The sequence below is a fragment of the Serpula lacrymans genome (genome assembly GCF_000218685.1).
Source record: "Serpula lacrymans var. lacrymans S7.9 unplaced genomic scaffold SERLAscaffold_17, whole genome shotgun sequence".
Classification (NCBI taxonomy): domain Eukaryota; kingdom Fungi; phylum Basidiomycota; class Agaricomycetes; order Boletales; family Serpulaceae; genus Serpula; species Serpula lacrymans.
Genome location: NW_006763306.1, coordinates 136,334 through 158,862, shown reverse-complemented (window position 1 = coordinate 158,862; position 22,529 = coordinate 136,334). Strand labels below are relative to the sequence as shown.

The following is a 22,529-nucleotide window of genomic DNA, read 5'->3' as shown; positions in this document are numbered from 1 at the left end:
GAAGGAAATTGATATGGGCTCGGAAGGTACCTTTTGCCTGGAAGCATGACAGTTACGTATAGGAATGATGGTTATGGTACGCAGTGGGAGGTCCTTGGGAATACTGAGTCAAAAATGGCATACCAAGGCACAACCAGTTATTGCCACAACTTCGCATCAACCCGGACCTCATTTAGTTCCTTCTTCCAGTTTAGTCCTTGTCCTTGTTGTTCTAAATGTTGTGGGCCGAATAGGAACATAAGTAGTGAATGATGATCCTGAAAAGTTTAGGACCGCAAGGTATGTTCGTGTTTCTACTAGTACAGACTAGGAGCCTCAAGTTACACTCTTGAGAGCTTGATTACAACTGGTCTGTAACGCCAAGTCTAGTTTAATAGCTGCAAATGAATAATTATACCAAGAGTTTTTATCAATCGGTTTATATGAATTCTTCACATAAGACCCAGTAGGTGATACCACCATTTGGAACATATTACAGTAGAGAGTAATTACCAACACATATACCGACGCCGCCACCTGCTCAGCGACAGTAATGAGATAAGTACAAGTAGCGCACTGCCACTCATAGAGAGATTCAGGTTAACGTAGATACCGTATTCTTGAATTACGGGATCTCAATAGCTCAATCTCAATTTCGCGGTCCTGGGTGTAAACTTGTCGCAGGTTAAGGAGTAGACGAGTGGCTGAGATTGGCGGTATGGCTAGCCACCAGAAGGAAGCCATCTCTGACAGGCCTGCCGGGGCTAGCTTCCACGTCATCGTATTGAACAGATATATCATCAAGTTGCTGTGAAACCCATAACATTTCAGTTCACCTCCAACACAAGTAGAAGTAGAAATCGGGTGCGTACACAAGAAAGAAGACAAACGAATCTCGCGCCAGAACCGCGACCAGACGCGCGCCGAACCACTGTTTATTGGGAACTTGATGATAATGTTGAAACGATTTACATGCTACGAGCAAGACTAGAACAGTGTCAAATACCATAAACGGTGTCCTGCGAAGACGTCATTTTAATGGATAATGACACAATACCATGTTGATGGCAGCTTACCAAAAGATAAAAAACCAGTTTGGAACACCGCCAGTACATCCGCCGTACAGCGAGGATGGACCTGCGTGCACTAGTGCAGCTGCACAGAAAGTAGGTAAGCAAGTTCTTATCTGACGATGAAGGTAGTTACCATGATCATACAAAGCCTCTTTTACTGCCATACCGAATGAGCTAGCCACTACCACGATAAATAGGGCTATCACTGGAACTTTTATTTGTTTGGCTAGATCAACGGTGAGTTTGCACCAATTTGTATGGCGTAGGCCGTGACATGCTTACCTTGATCATAAAGAGCGAATAGACGGATGAGAAGAATAACTAGTGAAAGTATTCGATTCAGCTATATCACATAATTTGTTTAGTCTCCTGACCTTCAACGAGGGAAACCACTACGAGGGCTAGCATGGGGTTAATATCATTCTATCCGAAAAAGTACTTGCATGATCGCACGTACTGACAAATGAATAGTTGGTAAATGTAAAACCTGAGGCAAAAAAATCATCGAGTTAACGAGTATAACCTGAAATTTTGGATATAGGTATTACACCTATCAAATACAGTAGGCGTCAGTTTCGACTAAATTTACATCTAAGCCGTTCAATGTAAGGCTTACATTGCTGGTGTCGGATTAGGATATACAGCGACTGTCCACGCAATTATTACAATATCCCTCCCTCACTTGGGACGGTGACCACTCACGAATTGACATAGAGACCGTGGCGATAAGGGCTAGATAACGAGTCTAGATGCAATGTTACCTTTTGATTGTGGAGTTACGAATTGAAAAAATCCGTACTGTAAAAAAGAGGAATTTGAGGAGCGTCCATCTGGAACTCTGTGATCATTTGTACATGTAAGGTCAGATTGGTTTGCAGCGCAGTGTAACTGCGTACCCAAAAGATTTCAACCTAGATTTCAAAAGTGAGTAAAACGACAAGACTGGTGCGATCGAGAGATATGGTAGCACTTACCTCGTCTCCAAACGTTATAACTGAGGAGAAAGGTTGAGTATATTTTTAGTACTTATATATGATTTGACTCGCTGAAATCGTAGACATAGAGCACTGCTCCAGCAACTGGCATAGACATTTTGATATTTATTAAGTGCATGAGGACTCGGTGTAACAGACGCACCTGCACAATAGTGAACAATAGCAGTATCTTGTAGATATGTCAGGACCTCCGGATTTAAACCCACATTACTGGCCATATTGACTGTGTCAGAAGAGCAGTTGAGGGTGACGATAACAGTGGGAGAGGAGTCGAGCGAACGCACCACTAGCAGTCCGAAGCCTCGTGTACGTTAAGTCACGATGTGCAACTGCGAGAGAGGAAAGAAGGCAATGTCACCGAGACGTCAATAGGTGGCATATATAGCGCTGGGTCCTCGTGATTTTTCAGCGCTGTTTTCTGTATGACAGTGTCACCAAACCGACCAGGGTCCATATCCATTTTCAACTCAGAAACTATATGCATCCTTCTTCTTTTCGACCTACGCAGCGTGTTGAATAAGTTTTCTCCCGAGACGATGCCCTGATTGTATGGGACTCTTATCGGGATGGGCTGGCACTGCCTGGCAGTGAACGGTGACCAGAAGTACGATTGATTAGCTGATCTCATAGCCATCTTCATCGGCAATGGGGAATCAGTAATAGGGAATACCCGTCATGAATGCATCACCATCATGATGGGGGCGTGTCAGTGTGGGATTAAGTGACCCAGCGTGAGTGTCCTTTCCATTGTTTCCTTCGTCGAGACTCGAGGCAGATATTCTTGAAACCCAGCGGCGTTTTACTTCCGAAATTAACTCGCTTCTCAGAACTCAGAACGTGAGCAAGGCGGATATTAATCTGGGTTTCAAAATGGTATACACAAAGGAGACTAGGTTATTTGGCTAAGTAGTGACTGTGGCGTCCTTTGGGTGACCCAGACCGTCCCAGACCCTGTTCCATCCGGTAAATAACCACACACCTCTTAAAATATAGTACTCCGCTGAAGTCAGCTCGTAGGTCTATTGGTCTATTGGAATGTAGTTCATTCACTTATAGCAGAGGGACACTGCCGTGCACTGGTATCGGATCTATGTGACTTCACTTCTTTTGGTGCCGTCTTTCTTGTCAGGCCCGCAATCAGGTAGCACTATTCTGATCCAGGTCGCAGTTAAATGGTAGAGTTTGATTCAACAGGCAACATGAAGACGCCCAGTCTGGGATGATGGGGATCGATGATGAGCAATACATTAACACCGAATTCCTGAAATAGAGACATGGAATAGACGGCGTTCAAGTAGATCCACTCAACTTGGTGATCGTTTGTTATCTTTCTCAGTAAAATGCCCCACCCGATTTCAAGTGAACCCTCTTGGACTGCAGTCGGCAGTCCGTCAAAGTATACCAGGCAAGTCCCATTGATCATACAGCGTTCTTCCAGTGAACTGATCATCCAAAAATATCAGGCCACTGCTTGGCTCTGAGATCTTACAAGACCTTGCTCATCTATACAGCAATGGGTAGGTGATGCCTCGACTTCTGGTCATCGTGGTTTCATGTTACGGCTTTATAGCCTGGGCGAATGTTGTACAGGAATAATGTTCAAAACAAGCTTGTCTGACCAACAGCTTGAATCAAGGACGAGGGAGAGTCTCGCACGGATCAGGTTAGTGATCAGATGTTAATCTTTTTTCTACATGCAGATGCACATCCCCAGCACACAGGTTTACAGCACCGATCATTGCTTGCACAATCGCGCGTGGCGACCCCGAATCACCTCAAGCATCGTGGGTATACTCCCCATTAATAGCAAGTTCAGTTCTTCATACTTGGGCCGCCGACACTTTAACTGTTCGTCGTGGCCCATTTGACCCAGAGAAGGTCGTCAAAGAGTTGAACAATCGTCGGCTTCCCTACGTGCACTCTGATGGCCACGAGCAATATATTCATCTTTATCTCTTTGTAAATAACGAAGGGGAAAGCGCGATCTTCATGCACGGGACTCATTCGATCATGGACGCACGGCCTACTCTCAGAGTTTTGAATCTTATGTTAAAGTTTATTGTAAATCCGCCTGCTCAACCTGTTGAATCTCTCTCGTGGGGATCAGAATGGGAACGTCTACCAGCTGGACCCATTACTGCTACTGGTGGACTTCGTGAAAATTGGGAACCAAGTGGGTCCAACTTGCTCCAGGAGACTCTAAAAATTTATGCGAACCCGACTGTGAGCTCCAGTCATACACCCTCCTTATTCATAGGCTGACACAACCTTCTTTTAGCCTACTCTTAGTCTTCATCCATCCAGAGAAGCCGTCAAAACCCCAGGAGATGTGATCAGGGTGCATGACAACCTGGATCCACATGCTAGCTCTCGACTCGCGGAAGCAGCAAAATCGCATGGCTTCAGTTTATCGCATCTCTTCGATGCTGCTCTTGCTTTAGCCGTTTTTGCGGGGAATCCTCTTCGCAATGATGAGTCAGCTGATTCTCACTTCACTTTTGACCCTATGGTGTACGTCGTAGATCAAAATTAGTCGATCGAAGGGGTGGACTAATATCATACGATTTCGCAGGATATCTCAAGACAAGTTTTTGGTGCCACCCCATAACGGCCCATCGCATTTTGTCGCTGGACTAATATTGGTTCCAGTTCAAGTTCTTCGCAATGAAATCCCAGCGAGTGGTTCCCCCAAAGATCGACTGCTGGCTGCTATGAGACTGATTAAAAATCAACACGATCACTACATGCAAAACCCGCATTTACCGCATCTTCTACCAGCTCAGGTAGCTTTACACCCCCCACGTCAATCCTCTGACTTCACAAATCCATATGCATCCACTATCACGAATGTAGGCAATATCCACGACTATCTATCGTCCACGTTCTCCATAGATGGTCGAGAGTCTTCGTCTCCAGTCATTAAAGTATACGATGTGGCCATTGGCCAGCGTTTGGTATGGCAGAGGCTGTCAGTTATTTTATCTCTCTATTTATATAAGTAGCTCATAGTGACTTGTTCAGCATGACTCACGTCTGGAGTCTTAATTCATCAATTCATCTTCAAATTCAAGTAAGTCCGCTTCCGTTTCTCAACAGCCTCACTGAACATATTTATAATTTACGATATAAAGGCCAGCGATGTTTGGGACGTATCATTCCTACAGGATCATCTAGCAGAGATGAAAAAGCAAATGCTAGCTATATTGGATGGCGAAGGCAGCTCAGACGGTAACATTGCTTCCACGCCTGAAGACGTATCCACATCATCCCCACCAGCTTTTACTGAAATACCTTATCCGGGGTATCATTTAACGAATACAATCCACCACGACACATACCCTACCATTGATCCCACCAAGGCTGACCTTACAGGCAAGATTGTCTTCATCTCCGGTGCTTCTCAAGGTCTTGGAAAAGCCATGGCGATGTCTTTTGCACGTTCTGGTGCTTCTGGTATCATTATCGCTGCGCGATCGATGAACTTGCTCGATGAAGTGGCCATCGCCATGACCGAAGCTGCCGCATTAGTTAACAGGTCCCCGAAGATCCTAAAGCTAATGCTAGATGTCACGGATATCGCTACCGTTGAAAACGTGGCTGCAGAGATACGGCGTGTGTTTGGTAAGCTGGATGTAGTGATCAATAATGCGGGACGCGCGGATAACCCTCAGGCTGTTCCTCTATCCATGAGTGACCCAGACGATTGGTGGAACGTATGGACAGTAAATATTCGTGGAGTATATCTCGTCACTCGCGCCTTACTTCCCCTCTTAACCAACAATGACGCGGACAACAAACTGATCGTCAATATTGCGTCCTACGTTGCGCACTTCGCAAGTCCGCTAAGCTCTGCATACTGTGTGAGTGGTCCTTTCCATTATAGTAGTTCCTGAAGGTGCTAAAGCCAAGTCTATCAAGATTGGTAAATTTGCGTTACTTCGCCTGACTGAAACAATTCATCTGGAGTGTGCACCACACAATATCTCTGTGCTTTCTGTCCACCCTGGCGTTGTTCTCACCGACATGACCAAAGATATCCCTGCTCTCATGCGCTCCACATTGATTGACTCGCCACAATTATCAGCAGATACCCTCGTATGGCTCGCGAAAGAGCGTAGAGATTGGCTTAGCGGAAGGTATATCAGCAGCACTTGGGATATGACAGAACTGGAAAGCATGAAAGAAGATATAACGACGGGAGACAAGTTGAAGATGAGAATGGTCATCTAGGTGGTGCAAGTCTTTCATTGTAGAAGCCTTTACAGTACCAGATTGCCAGGTAACCTCCTGTGATCCTATCCTAAGTTGTTGAATTATTATTCGAATGGATTGCTAGTCGAACATATCAAAGATTCGACCGCTTGGGCTACAGCATGACACTGAATAGCAAAGCATAAACTCTCGCGCAGATACCACGCGATCACGTGTCAATCACGCATTTTCCTTTCAATGATCGGAAGTTCACTGCCATCGTCACTCTTTCCTATCAACCTGATGACAGTCAAAGAAATTGCAGTAGTTGGGTTTAGCATTTTCAGTGGCAGTTCCCATCATCTTACCTCAGTTGAGCTCCCAAATGAGCTCGGTAAATCTGCTCATCGTCTGCACTTCCATTTTCCGCTTGCGTATCATCTCAAAGTTGATGCTTTGTTCGTACCTTGGCTCTTGGTATGATTTCGCTAATTTCTCTGGGACACCCGCCTCCTCGATTTTCCGTCAGTATACCACTGCATTTCAACCTTGTTACTTGGAGTATTGTTTTTGCGAACAAAAGAGTGTTCAATGCGGCCAGGTCCGACTTAACCAGAATGTGAATCGAAATTGTCCCCGATCTCTCTCACCAGATAAGTATGAATTTACTTGTCGTGTTTTTCTATCCCCTGCGCCGGTACTTAGGGTATTTTCGCCTCTCACCTCGGTGCTTTTGGTATCTGACGTCGTGTTTTGTTCATTCCGATTGCTATCAAATGCAGTGGAGCACCAAATGCCTTTCTTTCGGTCGCAGAAGACTATCAAAGGTCTGATTCAACGTGGTTACGAATTAATCGTTATCTAACACAGTCTTTACTATATTTGCATCTAGAGCTCGAAGCTGTCACTTTGAACGACCAGTGCATACTGCTGGTGACCGGTGACTATTAACACAGGCCACCATGGGAGGACTTGTAATTAGGCAGTGCCTAGACGACGATGTCGACCTTGGCATGCTCATTAGTGGCTGTGGAAGGCTATGAAATGGCGTTAGTCTGAAGATGATTTGTGATGAAGACAAAATCGCTTAAACTTGGTACGGAAGTACGTCTCTACACTCAACAGACTAGTCCGCCAGCTCGCATCTCTGGAGCTCAAAAGTGAAGAAGCTATGATAAACGCCCGAGAGCCTTGTCTGCATCCTGCATCACAAATGTATTCTTATTTCGGTACCTCGAGCCTCATGCCTTGTATTAAACTCACAGCAAACCTACTCTGACAGAATAACTCTGTCGCCAAATATTTCGTCAGTGCTCTTCTTATTCTTTGTTTGTCATTAAGCATTAAGCTAACGAACCTTTGTTAGTTGCTGCAACGGTATTCCATGACTACAATTCGAGTGAGTGGAATCACTCACGGCCCAAACACAAGGCTAACGAATTGAACTTCTCTAGTACTGATATTCCAGGGAGAAGTATTGTTATCTCCTACTTGCCCGTCATTACAGAAAGGACATGCTGATGCCATGCTCACCCTGGGCACAAATATCATTGTATTAACGAGCGAAGCCAAATCTTTCCTCGGCCTAACTCATAGGTATTGGGATTGAATATTGAATATATTTTTCTGATTTGTCCGGATATATGAGGATCTTCTGTAGCCATTAAAGCTTGTTTTCACTTAGGCAATCCAATTTCTGCATGTTCGTTTGTCACGTGCAGAGCGCGACGCGCTTTTCTTCTTTCGATCTGGAGCACAACCGCTACAGATCGATCGTTAGCATGGTTTGGCTTTTATTCCCCCCACTTCCACGCACAATCAGGAACTTAAAATCAACTTTTCATCATGAAAATTGCGGTAGTTGGTTCCGGAGTGTCTGGGCTGGCTGTAACATGGGTAAATTTCTCATTTTTGCCTGGTCGTATCCTCGCGTTGATGCTTCTACGTATATGTCCATTTCAAGCTTCTAAACGAACACAGCGAGCATGAGGTCCATCTGTACGACTCCGATTCGCGTCCAGGAGGCCATGCAAACACGGTACGTTTCGTGCCACCAGGACAGCAATTCGGGGACTCGGGCAGCATCCAGGTTGATACGTATGTCCAACGTCCACTATTAATTTTGAAGATTTTAAAGTGTTCGTTTCACCCCTCTGGGACAGTGGTTTCGTGAGTATTTTCTCTAAGGATTCTAGTAAACCGAACCAATGCTCATGATTGAACTATGTAGATTGTCTTCAATCCAAGCACTTATCCAAACTTCCTTCGCTTCCTCAAACAATTCGTCAATGTTGATATCCTTCCTACTGAAATGACATTTAGCGTCTCACGGGATAAGGGCCTATTTGAATTTGAATGGGCTGGTAACAATTTAAAGAGTGTATTCTGCCAGCCATCCCGAGTACTTGAACCCAGGATGTGGCGTTTACTATATGATGTTCTTCGTTTCAATGCATGTGCTCGAAGACTCGTCACTGCGTGCAATCAAACCTTGGAGGATCACAACATGTCTATTGGTAAATACCTCGATCGCGAGGGGTATTCGCTATCTTTTCGCGACGACTACCTCATTGCAAGTCTTCTATCACTTCTTTATATTATTGTGTATACTCACGTTCATCTCATAGCCAATGACTGCTGCGATCTGGAGCACACCTCCTGATAAATGTGCAATGGACTTTCCCGCTCGAACACTGGTAGGTTAGCGTAGTAACTTTGTGGGTATGTTACTCTGAAATACAAGTTCCTAGATTCAATTCATGGCCAATCATCATCTGCTCCAAATAACTGGGAAGCCTGCTTGGCTGACTATCCGAGGAGGAAGGTATGTAATTGGCTTTTAAAATGTTTACCCGCTTTCTAAGAAATTAAAAAAACAGTCGAAATTACGTTGATGCAATTACAGCGGAATTACCAAAAAACTGCCTTCACCTCTCTACGCCCGTCATTTCCCTGAGCACAGGCCACTTGCTACCAGGCAAGTCGTCTCTCATCGAACTCCGCACTGCAGGAAACAATCACAGTGCAACCCTGTACGATCGTGTCATTCTCGCATGTCACTCAGACACCGCGCTTTCCATCCTCAAGGCGGGCCAAGGTCTAACCGATATAGAAGATCAAATACTGAGTCGTTTTCGCTGGAGTAACAATGAAGCAGTCTTGCATGCGGACACCAACGTGATGTTGCGCCATTTTCTACCTGTCACGTTGCTAACTGGAGGAAACAGCTTATGCCTAAACGCCGTCTTGCATGGTCATGCTGGAACTATCTAACAACTTCTACCGTTGATGCTAAAGGACAATATAAGGCTAATATTGATAGTGTGGCACTGTGAGTGGACTATGCATTCTATATGGAGTATCTCGTTGAGCATTACGCCCGTATAGGACATGTAATTAATTCCCAAATCTTTTCTAATCACGAAGACTCATCTCGATACACCCGACATTTCTGCAGACTACATGAATGAATTGCAACACATCCCGGAAAACAAGTACGGCCCGGTTTTGGTGACACTCAATCCTCCAGTAGAACCCGAGAAAGATAAAACTATCGCTCGATTCTCTTATGATCACCCCGTGCTCGATTCGATGGTAACTTATGAACTTCGTGAATCTTATCACCGGATCTAATGGATCATTAGGCCCTCCGTTCCCAGAGAGAGATGTCAACTATACAAGGCAGCCGTGGAATCTTGTTCGCTGGAGCATGGCTCGGATATGGGTTTCATGAAGACGGGTTTACGTCCGGGCTCCGTGTAGTAAAGGATCATATCGACGGAGTTCGCCTACCGTTCGAAATAGAGAGTCCAGACCGTGTGCCACCTGTCGTTCTAATTGCCTATCTCTTTGACTTTCTCGAGATAACGGGGCTCCGTGTAGTGTTGGGATCACTCTTGTCTTTCTTGCTTTCCGTTATACGTTCCTTCGTTCACTTGTTCTGCAACGCCTAATTTTTTTTATACAGCAGGTAACAAATCGACACAATATAGGTAAAGTGCATATGGTACTCAGTACATTAGGGTTACAGTGAATCGAGCCTGATGCTATGTGATACAAAGCAGCGACAGATAGGGTGATATATCGAGGGAGGAATCCAAAAAAAAAATATACAGCTCCTTGAGGGCGATCATTAGAGGGAATCACGGAGGTTATGATCGTCAAAATTTCGTCAAGAGGATTGCAGGAGCAATCGGTGTTGAAAAATTATGCCACATACCCAACAAAAGAAAACAATAATGAAAACGAAACGAAAACATGATCAATGTTTGCCTGGAGGCAACTCAAACGTAACTCTGTTAGGGGCAGCAGACTCGGTGTCATCACGTGGCACCTCCGAAACACTGCTAGGGAAATAAAACTCATTTTGGTGCAGTGGGGTTCGCGGAGTGCAAGCACCACTTCTTGTTGCTTCTTCGTCAGCGAAACGTACAGAACGTGAGGGAGACGCATCTCGGGAACGCTGAATAGGAACTTTCAGTGATTCCAGTCTCCGATGTATTGCTGCGCTAGGAATGGCATGTTCCATATCTTCGCGACGGGGAGTATCACTACGTCCACGTTCCTCATCCCCTTCGAATACTTCGCCATAACGCTCACGTGCGTCCGATGACTGTCGAGATGGTGATTGGGACTGCAGCAGCTGATGCGCGTGACTAGTGAATGAACCACTGTTGAAGGATGGCCGACGACGACCTTTTTTCTTCCACCCGGTGCTTGGCTGTTTAGATATGCTCTTGGACTTTAAAGAGCTCTGGCGCTTCCTGCGATCAGAATGATCTTGGGCCTTGTATGTCCCATCGCCACTCTGATCGGACGCCCAGCCTTCATCGTCGTCGTCAGCAACCTCTGCGTTCGTGCCCGAGTTCCCCACCCCCTCCGAATGGCCATTGTGGGTGAGGACGTCGTGCGCCTTATCTTCTACAAAATGTACATCGCGTTTCACTGTGTCTTCCATATTCTCAAGCTCCTTGTGCATCTCATGTGGTGCTGAGCGGAGCCGATCGATATATGAGTGAACAGTTTGGCGCACGGCATCCTCGTGGACTCGGAAAGAGGTGCGGATTGGTGTTCCGCCGTTGTCATTTCGTATGACTTCGACATCGACCTGTAAACGAAAAAGCTTAGCTTTTGCTAAGAGAATCAATGCCAAGGTCCACCTACCTCTTCTCCCGGCCCGGAACGACGCTCAATGATCGTGTGTGGACCTTCATTCCATTCTGCAATAAGCTCAGTCCCGTCTGGAGGATTTTGCTCCCTCATCCTGTCCTCGCTTTCTTGCCTTTCATCAGAAACGCGTTCATCGACGTTCCTCTCGTCCTCCCCTGTAGAAGGTGGAGTCGAGCTACTGCTGGCGCGTTTGCTCTCCAGAGCCGACTTCTCTTCCGGTGTCAGAGAAGACTCGCCTCTTTCCATGGCGCTGTCGCGGTCGCGGTTGATGACGATGTCCTCTGCACGTGTCACGTGCCGGGCTTGTGTTGTCCAGTCTGGAACTGCGTGTCGAGACCAAGTACGAGAGGATACCGAATGCACTCTACGTCCTAGAGAGAACGAAGGAATGGAAAGGCCGTGAATGGCGACACTACAGAGGACCATAAAGGACACAACTGGTTGAATAGTTGCAGCAAGAAACTCAGTTTGATTGGCAGGAGGACTGCTTGGTTTGGGAAGCTGACCGACAGCAAGGGTGGATATGAAGACGGCGCCTGTGCAAGTTAGCGCAATGTCAGTCAATCAGGGATAGTTGCGCTCACCAATCCCAATAGGACCAAAATGCCCACTGAAAATGGCTTCGCGAAAAGTCTTGATGTCTGGTATGAACTTGTACAAAGCGATGATAATTGGTAATCTCTTCAAGAGTAACACCAAGATAGCGATGACGAAGAGTCTCCAGACCTTCAAGGTCAGCACGTCGTCGTCGAAACTGTCGAACGGCATCCATGCCCCCACGTATACGAAGGCGGCGACGTTGAACAAGAGATCGATGACGGAACTGAATACTGACTCTTCCGTCTGTCTGTTGAAGAAACCATCCCATGCAAAGGCTGTTCCGCAGGAGAAGGCAGCAAGCAGATCGTCAGAGCCAAGCATGGTCATGATGCCGATCGTCAGGAACGCGAGGGAAACATATTGAGCGACGTAGGATTGTCGGTCAATGAGGTCATTACGCTCGCAAAACTTCATCAGATGTCGGAAAGAAAAGCCAAGTACCGCTCCGAAAACGACACCTAGGATGACTTCGTCTAAAAATGGAATCACGACAGTCAGTGACAAGTGGCCATATACCCAAGATGAAAATAGACGTACAGAGCCATAGGAATAAAAACCAGTCCCCGATGGCTTGTCCAGTAGATGAATCAAGAACAAGATATAGCGCTATATACAGGAATGGGAATGCGGCTCCATCGTTACAGCCACTCTCGGCGGCGAGCAGATGTCGAATGTGGGCCGGTACGTGCTTGTCAGCATACTTTCCACCGACTACGGCAGCAGCAAGGATCGGGTCCGTGGGTGTAAGACACGAGGCGATAGCGAGGCTTGATAGAAAATTGAGGCCTGGTATGAGCGCGTAGATAAGCCCAGCTGAGACAAACCAACCCTGTAAATGATCCGCAGGTATAAGCACGTGATATTGACAAGGATGACGGCAGGGTTCTTACCCATGTCATGACAGGAGCCAGGAGAAACAAAAGACTTTTCCAGTGTCGTGCCATGTAAGCTTTGGGCAGTTCGACGCCGATTGCAAAGACTCCAATGGCGAGAACAACACGAGTAACTTCGAGAGTGATCTGGTTCGACATTTCCTCGTTGTTTCCAGCCCAACCACGGGGATCAAATATACCAGCGCCATATGGGCCTAATGTCAGAGATATCACAATAGTCAGCGCCCATTCAGAGAAATACTGACGCTAGCGAATAATAATGCACATACCGATGATGACCCCAAAGAGAAAGGCCCAGATTGCCTCGCCAATGTAAAGCTATTGCTGAGATGAGTCACCGTTGCACACAAATCTAGAGAGTATGCTTACTTTTTCTCGAATGAAGAGGGAGAACATGCCAAACTACCACATGGTTTCAAGTTCAGTCCAACAGGCTTGGTATGAAAAGGTGGAGCTACTTACGATGACTACGAAGCCTCCGAGACAGGCATAAGCTATGTGCGGGATCGTCAAGCTAAGCTATATTAAATGAAGATGAGCTAGTATTGTTTATTGTATGAAAGAGGACTCACCGGATGGAACAACATGACGTGTATGAAACAAAGGGTGAGGGTGGAGAATAGTAATTTCTACGAGAGCCTGAACTGAAATATCGTGCGTCTGGAGGGGCCAGCGCGGGTCGTTAAAGGACTGGAGAAAAAGAAGGAGGCGGTAGAGAGCAGCTGAGGGAGTAAGAAAGCAAGCCAGAGAAATGAATAACCCAAGCCAGGCACAAGAAATATGAGGGGCCGATGCTGTGGTAGTTGCCGAGAACAGAGAAGAGTCCTTACAAATAACAGCTTGCCTTTCTTTCACTGCTAACCTCGATGCGTTTTGGCTAAAAAGCTGCAGCTGGTCAAAAGCACAACCCCTCTAGCTTGCACAGGACTGCCGTTATATACTACAACGCCATGTCTAGCACAAAACGCGTTGCAGTCTTGCCGGACAACAATGCCATTGGCTGACGAGATGAAATCAGCGCGGAACGGCATCACGCTCCCCAGCCCTTTGCCGTCAATATTATTAACAAATTATCTCTTCCATGTACGTGCTCATTTTCTTTGCAGATTCTCTGGTCGCCATTCACTCTCGTCAGCTGGCGTGTTTACTCAAAAAGGCGTCCATACCTTTCATCGAAGCCCAATTCGAAATCCTTGGTATGGGTCACAGCCAGCTCCACGCTCACATGTAAGATATGAGATAGCGGAAAACGGCCGCTATTGGAAATCTACTACTGGAAGGGTTAGAGCCTTTGCCGAATTCAGAACTTCTCGCAGCACCACCCCGCCTCCACTAAACGCTCATATACGTACATATCGGGTAATAGTTTAGTAGATAGTGGTCGATAACATCTTATGACCTCCACTGACAATACCTCCGTCGTCGTTCTTTCTTCTGTATGTCAAAACGTTTCTTCAATTAGATTGATCCAAATTAGACTGATCCATTCCCCAGCCCCCACAGGCTATCAAACGTGCCACCTCTATCTCAACCTCGGGACGCGTCGTATTTCTGGCTCACGGTAACGTTTCCGGCTCGTGTTCCATACTTTTCACGAACGCAGTCACCTCGCGCTCCGCATATTAGCCAGAAGCCTCCTCGACGTACGTAGGAACGTGATGAGCCCATTACCACCTAACCTACCCCCTAGCTCTCTTCGGATGCTCATCGTTGCTATTTTCGAGTGTGATAAGTGCGACGACTCGTGTACGGGGCTGTGCTTCTTTCGCGACTATCATGAAGCTGACAGTTAGACTTTGTAGAACATGTCCAGAATGGGAATCTGCTAGCCCGAGGATATCTTCACGACCCTCAATGGGTAGCGTGCTTTTGTGTTTATGGCCTCGTTGTCTCCCAATTGAATAACCCGTCGTGTATCTCCTACAGGCAGCTGCACACACACAGGGTATAGGCGTGAAAAGCTCTCAGCAAGTCCCCGTCCTATAGGACTATTTCCAGGGTTTCACGGCCCCGTGATACACTGCCAAGTACAGGGTATGGCCAAACCAATATCTATGGTATTGCAAGGCCATGAGCCGCATCTGCGTATTTATGTAAACACACAGAACGATACTGGACGACATGTGTTTTGGTATGCCGGCGGCCGTTTCCGCAGTCAAAACTCGGTCAGCAGGCAAACTATACAAGCGACGACCTATCGGTCACTCAACAGTAACTTTGGCGACATATCAACATTACTCATTGGTATACTACAATCAAGTAGAACACGGTGTGCAAGGTGCACTACAGGTCAAAAGTGAACAATCGGTTAGGATACTTTTCGGAATCGGTGTTCCCTTCATCTCACACCGGCTTATCGGCCATGGTCTCAATAACCGATGTGATCGTACTATAGCAGATTTTGTCTAGACCTCGATCGTCTGTCTCCGGCAACCCTCAACGTCTTCCACGGATTTTATGCGCCTGGGTCTGTCAGTGACAGAAATCAAGGTCTCAAGGCACTTCGACCGACAATGCCATTGTGTTTGCGCGCATGACCTCGAAACCATCCTCCGCCGCCCTGGGAAGCGGCACGTATCAGAAAAAACCGCGATTCATGTTGGTCATGCCCGGTACAATTTTCGCAAAATCCACTGGAGGATACTTGAGATCCGTACAAGACGCAAAACCACTCGATCAGAACACTCTGATCGGCGTACGGGACGATACGATAACGTAGACCGGGTCCATCTTGATCTATCAAGGCTCCTAACGGGCTACGATGGCGGTGATATGTAAAAAAGTTGGACGTTGTCAAACGTCTGCCCCGCCGAAGACCCTCACCGGATGATGCGTGGCGCTCCATACCAATTGCGATGAACTTTGTTCCAAATGGGAGGCCCATTCGTGTAGTCGCGAGTCACTATTCCTTGGCCATCCCTGTCGATGACATGACGATTCTCTGATGGTGATGTTTCAACGCACCCGAGGACAAGGCCAACCCTTATCACCTGTGACTACCAAATTCTTGGCTTTTTCTGATTTTGCACGAGTTGCGGTGCGGACCTTGTGTGAAGCTGATAGTGCGCCTGAAGCTGAGAATCAGGATACGTACGGGCAAACCTTAACGGCGACTTGGATAACGGAGTCAACAGACCCAGTCACCTCAGGTGATAATCATTCCTACACACTCTCACCACATGCCTGTCGACGACATGCTCATACATTCGGATTAATCTGCTGTATGGTAATATCATGAACCCACAACTGAGTATATGCCATTGCTTGATGTCATACGCTGCTCAGGTATGCATGATACATATCACGTAGATAGCAGGTTCGTCCAAGGGAACTGTACGTGCAAACATTTTTGATTTTATTGATTCATTTAGGTTCTTGTCAAACATCTCACTCGTCGCTTTGGATAGCACTTTCTGCTCTACTCCCCTAAAATCCTTACAATAAGCCTTGCTTCTTGGGCCTAGATTGGCCAACTTTACTAGCTTCGTCAAATAGTAGATCATCTGACCAGCTTTCGTACTCGTTCAAGTTTGCGGTTAAGCCTTCGGTCTTAGTCCTGACACTCTTCAAGCAATCTTTACCCAGTGCTAACCGCGGGGGAGGATTGTCCAGACCAGCTACTTCATACATCTTCTGTGCTGCCTTCTCTGGGTCACCTCTCGCAGTTTGATGACGGTCGACAGATAATGCCTGGCGTGCACGGTGTGAAGGTAAGGATGACTTCTTATAGGCTGGGTGCTCGGGAAACGCTGCTTCTGTGGTTATGATTCCTGTGCGAAACCATCCGGGTTCGACGACGACGATCTGTATCAAGATTGGGTAGACGACAAAGCAAGATTCACAATAGCATTTACCCTTATCTTCCATTCCGGATCGAGCTCCATGGAGAGCGATTCACAAAATCCCTCCAGTGCTGCAATACCTAACATTAAAGGCATACTGTAAACCTTAGATTATCAGCCAACATACCAAACTTACTAGAAGGTTTAATATATCAGCCATGCATCGAAAACATCCGGAAACGATGGCTTACGCTGCAGAATAAAATGATGCCGCTGGAGAAGCTGCCAGTCCTAACGAGCTTGAAGTTTGAAGTAGTGTGCCACCAGCACCGGGCGGATTGACTTCCCGGAAGAATTTGACAGCTTCTCTGCTGATATTGACTGCGCCCCAGAAGTTTATCTCGAAGAGGTTTCGAGCAGCACGATCTGGGATACTTTCAACCTCACCCATGAGACCAATACCGGCGCCATTGTATACTACATCAATCTGTCCGAACCGTTCTTTCGCCTTGAGGAATGCAGCGGCAATAGCCTCTTGATTGGTAACGTCTAATTGGATGGTGAGGAGCTGTTCGTTGGAATACTTTTTAGAGAGTTCCCCTAAGCCCTCCTCGTTGCGATCAGCTGCGATAGCTCTTTCGCCATTTTTCATTACGATAGCTGTCAAAGCTCTCCCAAACCCGGAGGACGCTCCAGTAACTTCATTGTCCCACAGTCATTATCAGCAATTACAGTCAACAATGTCATTGGAAGATGCTACTCACTGAACCAAGTCCTTGGAGACATGCCACAAGCTAAGCTACTGGTATGGTGAAACAAGAGTGAGGAAAGAGGCGCTGCGTTAAGAATGCTTGATCGAAAGCTATGCCATCATGATCCTTTTGGGTCACAAGCATGAAGCAGTTGGGCAATTACCTTTTCTGGAAAAAACAGAGCGTACTGATACAGTGCGTTGCTGTGACATTGCTCCCTTAATGCTTGCAGCTCCAGCATGGGGACTGCATTAATGAACTGACTTCGCGGATTCTAGGGCTGTTACGTTACAACACACGGAACGCACAGTAGGAGAACGTGAATGAATTGACACATGTGTATGTGCACTGTAGGAACGAATGGTGAGACCAAGTTCTGACATATACATATCACTTTTTGAGATTCCTCTTGGCGATACTTTTGTCACTGCGTGCTCGACCCTTGCTCTCTTTCTTTGGTGCCCTAATGGTTTTGGCGGGTCCACTCTTCCGCACTCTCTCCCTGTCCTTTACCTGGACTTTAACACCCTGCTTTGCAAGGACATTCCTAGCCTTCTTCTTCGCCATTCTTCTCGCAAGACGGTCAGAGTCCGAAGATTTGGCCTTCTTGCGATCTTCTTTCGACAGATGAGCGAGTTTAGCGCCTAGCGACGGGTCTCCTTTCGGAATGATAGGCACAGAAGTCGAGTGAGATGCTGATGCGGAGGCTGCCTTAGCAGATGAAGTCTTTGAGCTTGATAGTGTTTTCCCCGGAACAGTTTTACACCGTTGCACGCGTAGTTTGCGTTTTGCGAACTTGAGTTTACCTTCCTCCAACGCTAAAACCTCATCCACGCATTCCCGATCCTATGCCACAAATTAGTTAAAGGGCACAATCTTCACGATAAGTATGACGTACAGCAAATTGCACATATGCAAACCCTTTCCCGAGTTGTGTATCCTTGTCGCGAACAATTCTCACGCGTGTTACCCATGATTTGAGCTTCTCTCCAACATCTGTTTCACCATCAGGCGCGCCCCGTTCAGCACTCACGATGCCCTCGAAAAATACCCTCAGATCCTCCTCTTTGCTCGCAAAGTCGAGATTGCCAACAAAGACACTAAGTTTCGGATCTCCGACCATAGCTCCAGATATAGCTGCTGCAGATGCCACTGCAACCTGAGCAGCTGTCTTACTCGCAAAATCAACTCGTATCATGCGGTCCATGAATATCGTTCCATTGCAGGTTTCAACGGCTAGACGAGCCGCCTCATATGGGTCCATTACCGGCGCGGGCGGGGGTACGTTAGGAGCTCGAGATGCGGCAGGCAATGGATGCGAGAAAACTACGTAGGCATTGACGGAATCTGCGGAGGGATGGAATTCGTGGTTTATAAAGGCGATTTTTTTCTTTTGATTGGGTGTCAGAAATTTCTTCTCGTCTGTTTTGAAATCATCTTCATCGGGTTTGGAGCTACGCCACGAAGTAGTACGGTCACGGTCGTGCTGCCGTCCTTTTGACGATTTGGATTTAGAGTCATCGTCATCGTCACCTGGAAGTTTGCTGGTGGGGTTTTGAAAAGCAGCAGACCGAAAGCGAGTAGATTCGATTTTGGCAGTAGGCACATGAGATATAATATGCCGCTGAAATTGTTTTAATAGAGTCTGTAGAGGTCAGTGTAAATGAGGGACAGAAGTTACAAAAATCTAAGATACACACTTTTTTTTGAGCGACGTTCACTGAAAGATTGCCTACGAATATCGTCCGAGCGTCACGTTGCTCAGGTGTTTCATCTTCCGGAATATACTTGGCCTTGCTACCAGTCGAACCTTTTTTATTACTTGAGCCGTCTTTGGCCAGAGCTTCGTGGACGAGTTTTGACGGATCGCCCTCCTCATCAGAATCCGAGTCGACATCAACGCCTTTCTGCGAAGCCTGCTTGGAAGTACTAGGATAGCTCTTCTCCAAATCCGAGTTTTCCTCGTCGGATTCCTTGACCTCTTTTGCTACTTTCTTACTATGACCTTTCTGCTTTGGAGACTTGGTGCTTTTCTCTTTTTTCGGAGACGCAGGCTTGTCCATGGTTTCATCCTCATCTTTGGTGGCCTTTGACCTCTTTTTCTCTTTCCGCTCCCCACCTTCCTTCAATTTTCGCTTCCTGTCGCTCGCTCCTGGAGCGGGAGATACTGGTGCAACATTCGAATTTGTTGAATTCTATGGGGGTGTGAGGTGATCAGTAGATTTAACGAACACAAACAACATACATGCGTCTGGAAAAGAGCATCCAAATCTTTATCAATGACCTTGGAGGCCTTCTTACCCAAGAGAAACGTCGAGAGACTCATGGCGGAAGCACGGATGCTGCAGTGTTCAGGTCAAAATACGCTATACCTTGTGCTGTACGCTGAACGTTAATTACTGCGACGTAGTTCTTTACATGGGCGTTTAGCACAGTGGTAGCGCGTATGCTTTGCATTGCCAGGTCTTCCTGCAATAGCGACTTGCATAAAGTCCAGGGTTCAATCCCCTGAACGTCCAATCATTTTAATTTTTGCATTTATTTTAGGTAACTGACGTAATGAACACCGCCGTGGCACCAATGCGGCTGCAATGAACCGGCACCGGTTATGCGGGAACCATGAAGTCCGGATGCAATGATGATCTTTGACTTATAACGGATTCAACGTTATGATTTCTCCTCACAACACAGCGTTTCCCCGACATCTGCAATCACACAGAGAATGCAGTACAAATCCCTATATCCAGACTTACCCATTATCCCAGAACAGAATGTCCATGGTCTATTTTTCAGTCGCCCAGATCAGAAGGATTGGCCCAATTATACTGCCTACATTAATGCCGCAACTGGGCAACGTCGAACCATCAAGGAATTCGTAGAGCGGATACGCGACGGTGCTACTGCACTAGGTGCAGATTCGCAACAAGGAGGACTAGGCCTCCACCCAGACAACGGTGAAATCATAGGCATCCTAAGCGAAAACTGTGTGGTGAGTGAACAACGGTCATACAATTTCGAGAGACAGTGCTGACAATTTTTGGATCCAGGACTTTGCGACGCTTGTGCATTCGCTTCTAGTTATAACGGTCCCATTTGCCCTGCTCTCGTCGTATTATACCCCTTACGAACTGAAACATGCAATAACATTATCCAAGGCCACTCGCATATTCGCAAGCCCCTCGTACGTTTCTCAGTTGATCTCAGCTGGGTTTCCCGAAGACCGCATCTACATCCTCGAGGGAAATGTACCCGGCCGGAAAAGCTTTCAAGACCTTATATCCCACGTGCACAATAACGAGATACTTCGAGTTCCCATCCGGCATGCCAAAGTGAACACGCTAGCATACCTTATCTTCTCGAGCGGGACAAGTGGATTGCCGAAAGGTATGTCGGATCAGTCGCGACTAGAATAATTGTTCAGAGGCATTCATCTCAACAGCCGTTATGATATCTCACGGCAACCTTATCAACTCATTGCTACAGATCTTTGTGATGGCCCCAGAACTGGCCAAAGTCCAACCAGTAAATGTTATCTCCAATGTCAAGATAGAACTATCTCACCTTTATTAATATAGCCGCAAACCTATAACACTCCAGAAGGCATACCTGTATCATTTGCTGTACTGCCAATGCACCACGCTTTTGGCCTGCATATGACTTGCTTCCGTGTCTATTTTGTCCCTAGTACCATCGTTGTTTTACCAAAGTGGGATGCAGATGTGTTCCTAGACTCCATCCCAAAGTCCGTCATATACTACATCATCTGCTTTCCGCCTGCTAAACAGTAAATCAGGTACCGCGTGACCGGACTTTATCTCGTCCCCTCGCTCGTTCATCAGCTTGTTCACCACCCACGCCTACCTTCAACCGACCTCAGCTCTGTGATACTTACGCACAGTGGTGCAGCTTACCTCCCCCCTCAACTGGCTTCAAAGTACACGTCTTTGGTACCAAGTGTGGCAAGAGTTGCGGAAGGTGCGTACATCTAGTGCACCGAAATGGATATTCTCACTTCATTTGGCGTCAGGTTACGGCATGTCCGAGGCTGTAAGTCGGTCCTATGTCCTACTTTCGCATCGTCGATTGACGAGTTGTATAAGACCCTCTCTATTTCCAGCAAACCTTACCCTGGCCTACTTGAAGGCCGCGCGAAAAACGTACCCGGCTCAGCAGGTATCCTCTTACCAGGCGTCGAAGCACGCATTGTACGCGACGATGGCTCTCTAGCCGATGTGAACGAGCCAGGTGAAATATGGGTGCGTTCAGGCTGCGTAGCTTTGGGCTATTGGGGAAATGAACGCGCGACGAAAGAGACGTTTGTCGACGGATGGTTACGGACAGGTGACAGAATGAGGATCGACAAGGATGGTGTGTTATAGTAAGTGCTCTTTCCTTTGTTGCTATATTCTCAGAACCGTTCTGATTAGCTGTCTCTTCTCGTATGAAGCTTTGAGGACCGTGCAAAGGTGAGCAATCATGGCTAAATGTGGATAACGCTGCATCCGTTGACCGAGAAAACAGGATATTCTCAAAGTTTCTGGGATGCAAGTATCACCGGTTGAGATTGAAAACACTTTACTAGCAAATCCACAACGGCTGATTACCGATGCGACTGTGGCGGGTGTAAGTGGAGGCCGAACGTCTGACGAGCGTGTCCCCCGCGCATGGGTTGTCTTGTCCGTTGAAGGGAACAATATCGGTCCGAAGAAAGCAGTAGCTCAGCTAGATCAATGGATACGTGACAGCCTAAGCAAGTATAAATGGCTCAGAGGCGGAATCGAAATCATCGATCAGGTGTGTACATGCTTCCTTGGCTATGTTACAGGTTTGAATTAAAAGACATCACAGATACCGAAGTCACCAACAGGAAAAGTGCTACGGAGGGTATTACAAGAGCAGTATCAGCAACAGCAGAAGAGTTTAGAAGCTAAGCTTTGATAGCATCATATATTCCGGTTTTCGGGTTTGGGCAAGATATTCAGCTAGATAGAAATATAGCGTCACCAGACTATCAACAACGCCATTACGACTAATTATGACTCTGGATACCATGCCAGTATCTTTACACCATCACGTGTGTTGTGTCAAAGAAGCA

The 22,529-nt window shown here is 46.8% G+C and overlaps 10 protein-coding genes across 10 annotated transcripts; 4 read left to right on the top strand and 6 right to left on the bottom strand.

Moving 5' to 3' along the window:
- Window positions 1-315: 315 nt before the first annotated feature.
- Window positions 316-471, bottom strand: SERLADRAFT_374478 (uncharacterized protein; the record flags this gene model as incomplete). The annotated part of the gene is made up of 1 exon (XM_007323855.1): window positions 316-471. The coding sequence occupies one exon, from the start codon at window positions 469-471 to the stop codon at window positions 316-318; it is 156 nt and encodes a 51-aa protein (XP_007323917.1).
- Window positions 472-474: 3 nt separating this feature from the next.
- On the bottom strand, window positions 475-1,537 carry SERLADRAFT_479544 (uncharacterized protein; the record flags this gene model as incomplete). The annotated part of the gene is made up of 7 exons (XM_007323854.1): window positions 475-787; window positions 852-998; window positions 1,056-1,134; window positions 1,186-1,278; window positions 1,335-1,373; window positions 1,427-1,453; window positions 1,514-1,537. The coding sequence occupies 4 exons, from the start codon at window positions 1,214-1,216 to the stop codon at window positions 580-582; spliced, it is 465 nt and encodes a 154-aa protein (XP_007323916.1).
- A 795-nt stretch (window positions 1,538-2,332) lies between these two features.
- On the bottom strand, window positions 2,333-2,757 carry SERLADRAFT_479542 (uncharacterized protein; the record flags this gene model as incomplete). The annotated part of the gene is made up of 1 exon (XM_007323853.1): window positions 2,333-2,757. The coding sequence occupies one exon, from the start codon at window positions 2,685-2,687 to the stop codon at window positions 2,364-2,366; it is 324 nt and encodes a 107-aa protein (XP_007323915.1).
- A 2,337-nt stretch (window positions 2,758-5,094) lies between these two features.
- On the top strand, window positions 5,095-6,374 carry SERLADRAFT_479540 (uncharacterized protein; the record flags this gene model as incomplete). Its single annotated transcript, XM_007323852.1, has 3 exons — window positions 5,095-5,117; window positions 5,179-5,907; window positions 5,966-6,374. 2 exons carry the CDS (start codon window positions 5,227-5,229, stop codon window positions 6,275-6,277), a joined length of 993 nt encoding a protein of 330 aa, XP_007323914.1.
- Window positions 6,375-8,083: 1,709 nt separating this feature from the next.
- SERLADRAFT_418489 (uncharacterized protein) lies at window positions 8,084-9,511 on the top strand (the record flags this gene model as incomplete). Its single annotated transcript, XM_007323851.1, has 7 exons — window positions 8,084-8,134; window positions 8,202-8,335; window positions 8,401-8,407; window positions 8,469-8,840; window positions 8,939-8,959; window positions 8,989-9,062; window positions 9,118-9,511. 7 exons carry the CDS (start codon window positions 8,084-8,086, stop codon window positions 9,509-9,511), a joined length of 1,053 nt encoding a protein of 350 aa, XP_007323913.1.
- Window positions 9,512-10,173: 662 nt separating this feature from the next.
- On the bottom strand, window positions 10,174-13,487 carry SERLADRAFT_418488 (uncharacterized protein; the record flags this gene model as incomplete). The annotated part of the gene is made up of 9 exons (XM_007323850.1): window positions 10,174-11,345; window positions 11,402-11,943; window positions 11,992-12,480; window positions 12,545-12,836; window positions 12,898-13,094; window positions 13,170-13,218; window positions 13,270-13,302; window positions 13,363-13,419; window positions 13,473-13,487. 9 exons carry the CDS (start codon window positions 13,485-13,487, stop codon window positions 10,500-10,502), a joined length of 2,520 nt encoding a protein of 839 aa, XP_007323912.1.
- A 798-nt stretch (window positions 13,488-14,285) lies between these two features.
- SERLADRAFT_479536 (uncharacterized protein) lies at window positions 14,286-14,776 on the top strand (the record flags this gene model as incomplete). The annotated part of the gene is made up of 2 exons (XM_007323849.1): window positions 14,286-14,336; window positions 14,395-14,776. 2 exons carry the CDS (start codon window positions 14,295-14,297, stop codon window positions 14,524-14,526), a joined length of 174 nt encoding a protein of 57 aa, XP_007323911.1.
- Window positions 14,777-15,833: 1,057 nt separating this feature from the next.
- SERLADRAFT_479534 (uncharacterized protein) lies at window positions 15,834-17,491 on the bottom strand (the record flags this gene model as incomplete). The annotated part of the gene is made up of 5 exons (XM_007323848.1): window positions 15,834-16,704; window positions 16,755-16,813; window positions 16,870-16,877; window positions 16,934-17,381; window positions 17,447-17,491. 5 exons carry the CDS (start codon window positions 17,466-17,468, stop codon window positions 16,336-16,338), a joined length of 906 nt encoding a protein of 301 aa, XP_007323910.1.
- Window positions 17,492-17,709: 218 nt separating this feature from the next.
- On the bottom strand, window positions 17,710-19,771 carry SERLADRAFT_364031 (uncharacterized protein; the record flags this gene model as incomplete). The annotated part of the gene is made up of 4 exons (XM_007323847.1): window positions 17,710-18,280; window positions 18,333-19,079; window positions 19,135-19,629; window positions 19,680-19,771. 4 exons carry the CDS (start codon window positions 19,758-19,760, stop codon window positions 17,825-17,827), a joined length of 1,779 nt encoding a protein of 592 aa, XP_007323909.1.
- Window positions 19,772-20,103: 332 nt separating this feature from the next.
- SERLADRAFT_453693 (uncharacterized protein) lies at window positions 20,104-22,508 on the top strand (the record flags this gene model as incomplete). The annotated part of the gene is made up of 10 exons (XM_007323846.1): window positions 20,104-20,423; window positions 20,482-20,818; window positions 20,874-20,956; window positions 21,010-21,176; window positions 21,228-21,409; window positions 21,462-21,481; window positions 21,535-21,812; window positions 21,882-21,900; window positions 21,956-22,228; window positions 22,283-22,508. The coding sequence occupies 10 exons, from the start codon at window positions 20,157-20,159 to the stop codon at window positions 22,370-22,372; spliced, it is 1,716 nt and encodes a 571-aa protein (XP_007323908.1).
- Window positions 22,509-22,529: the final 21 nt, after the last annotated feature.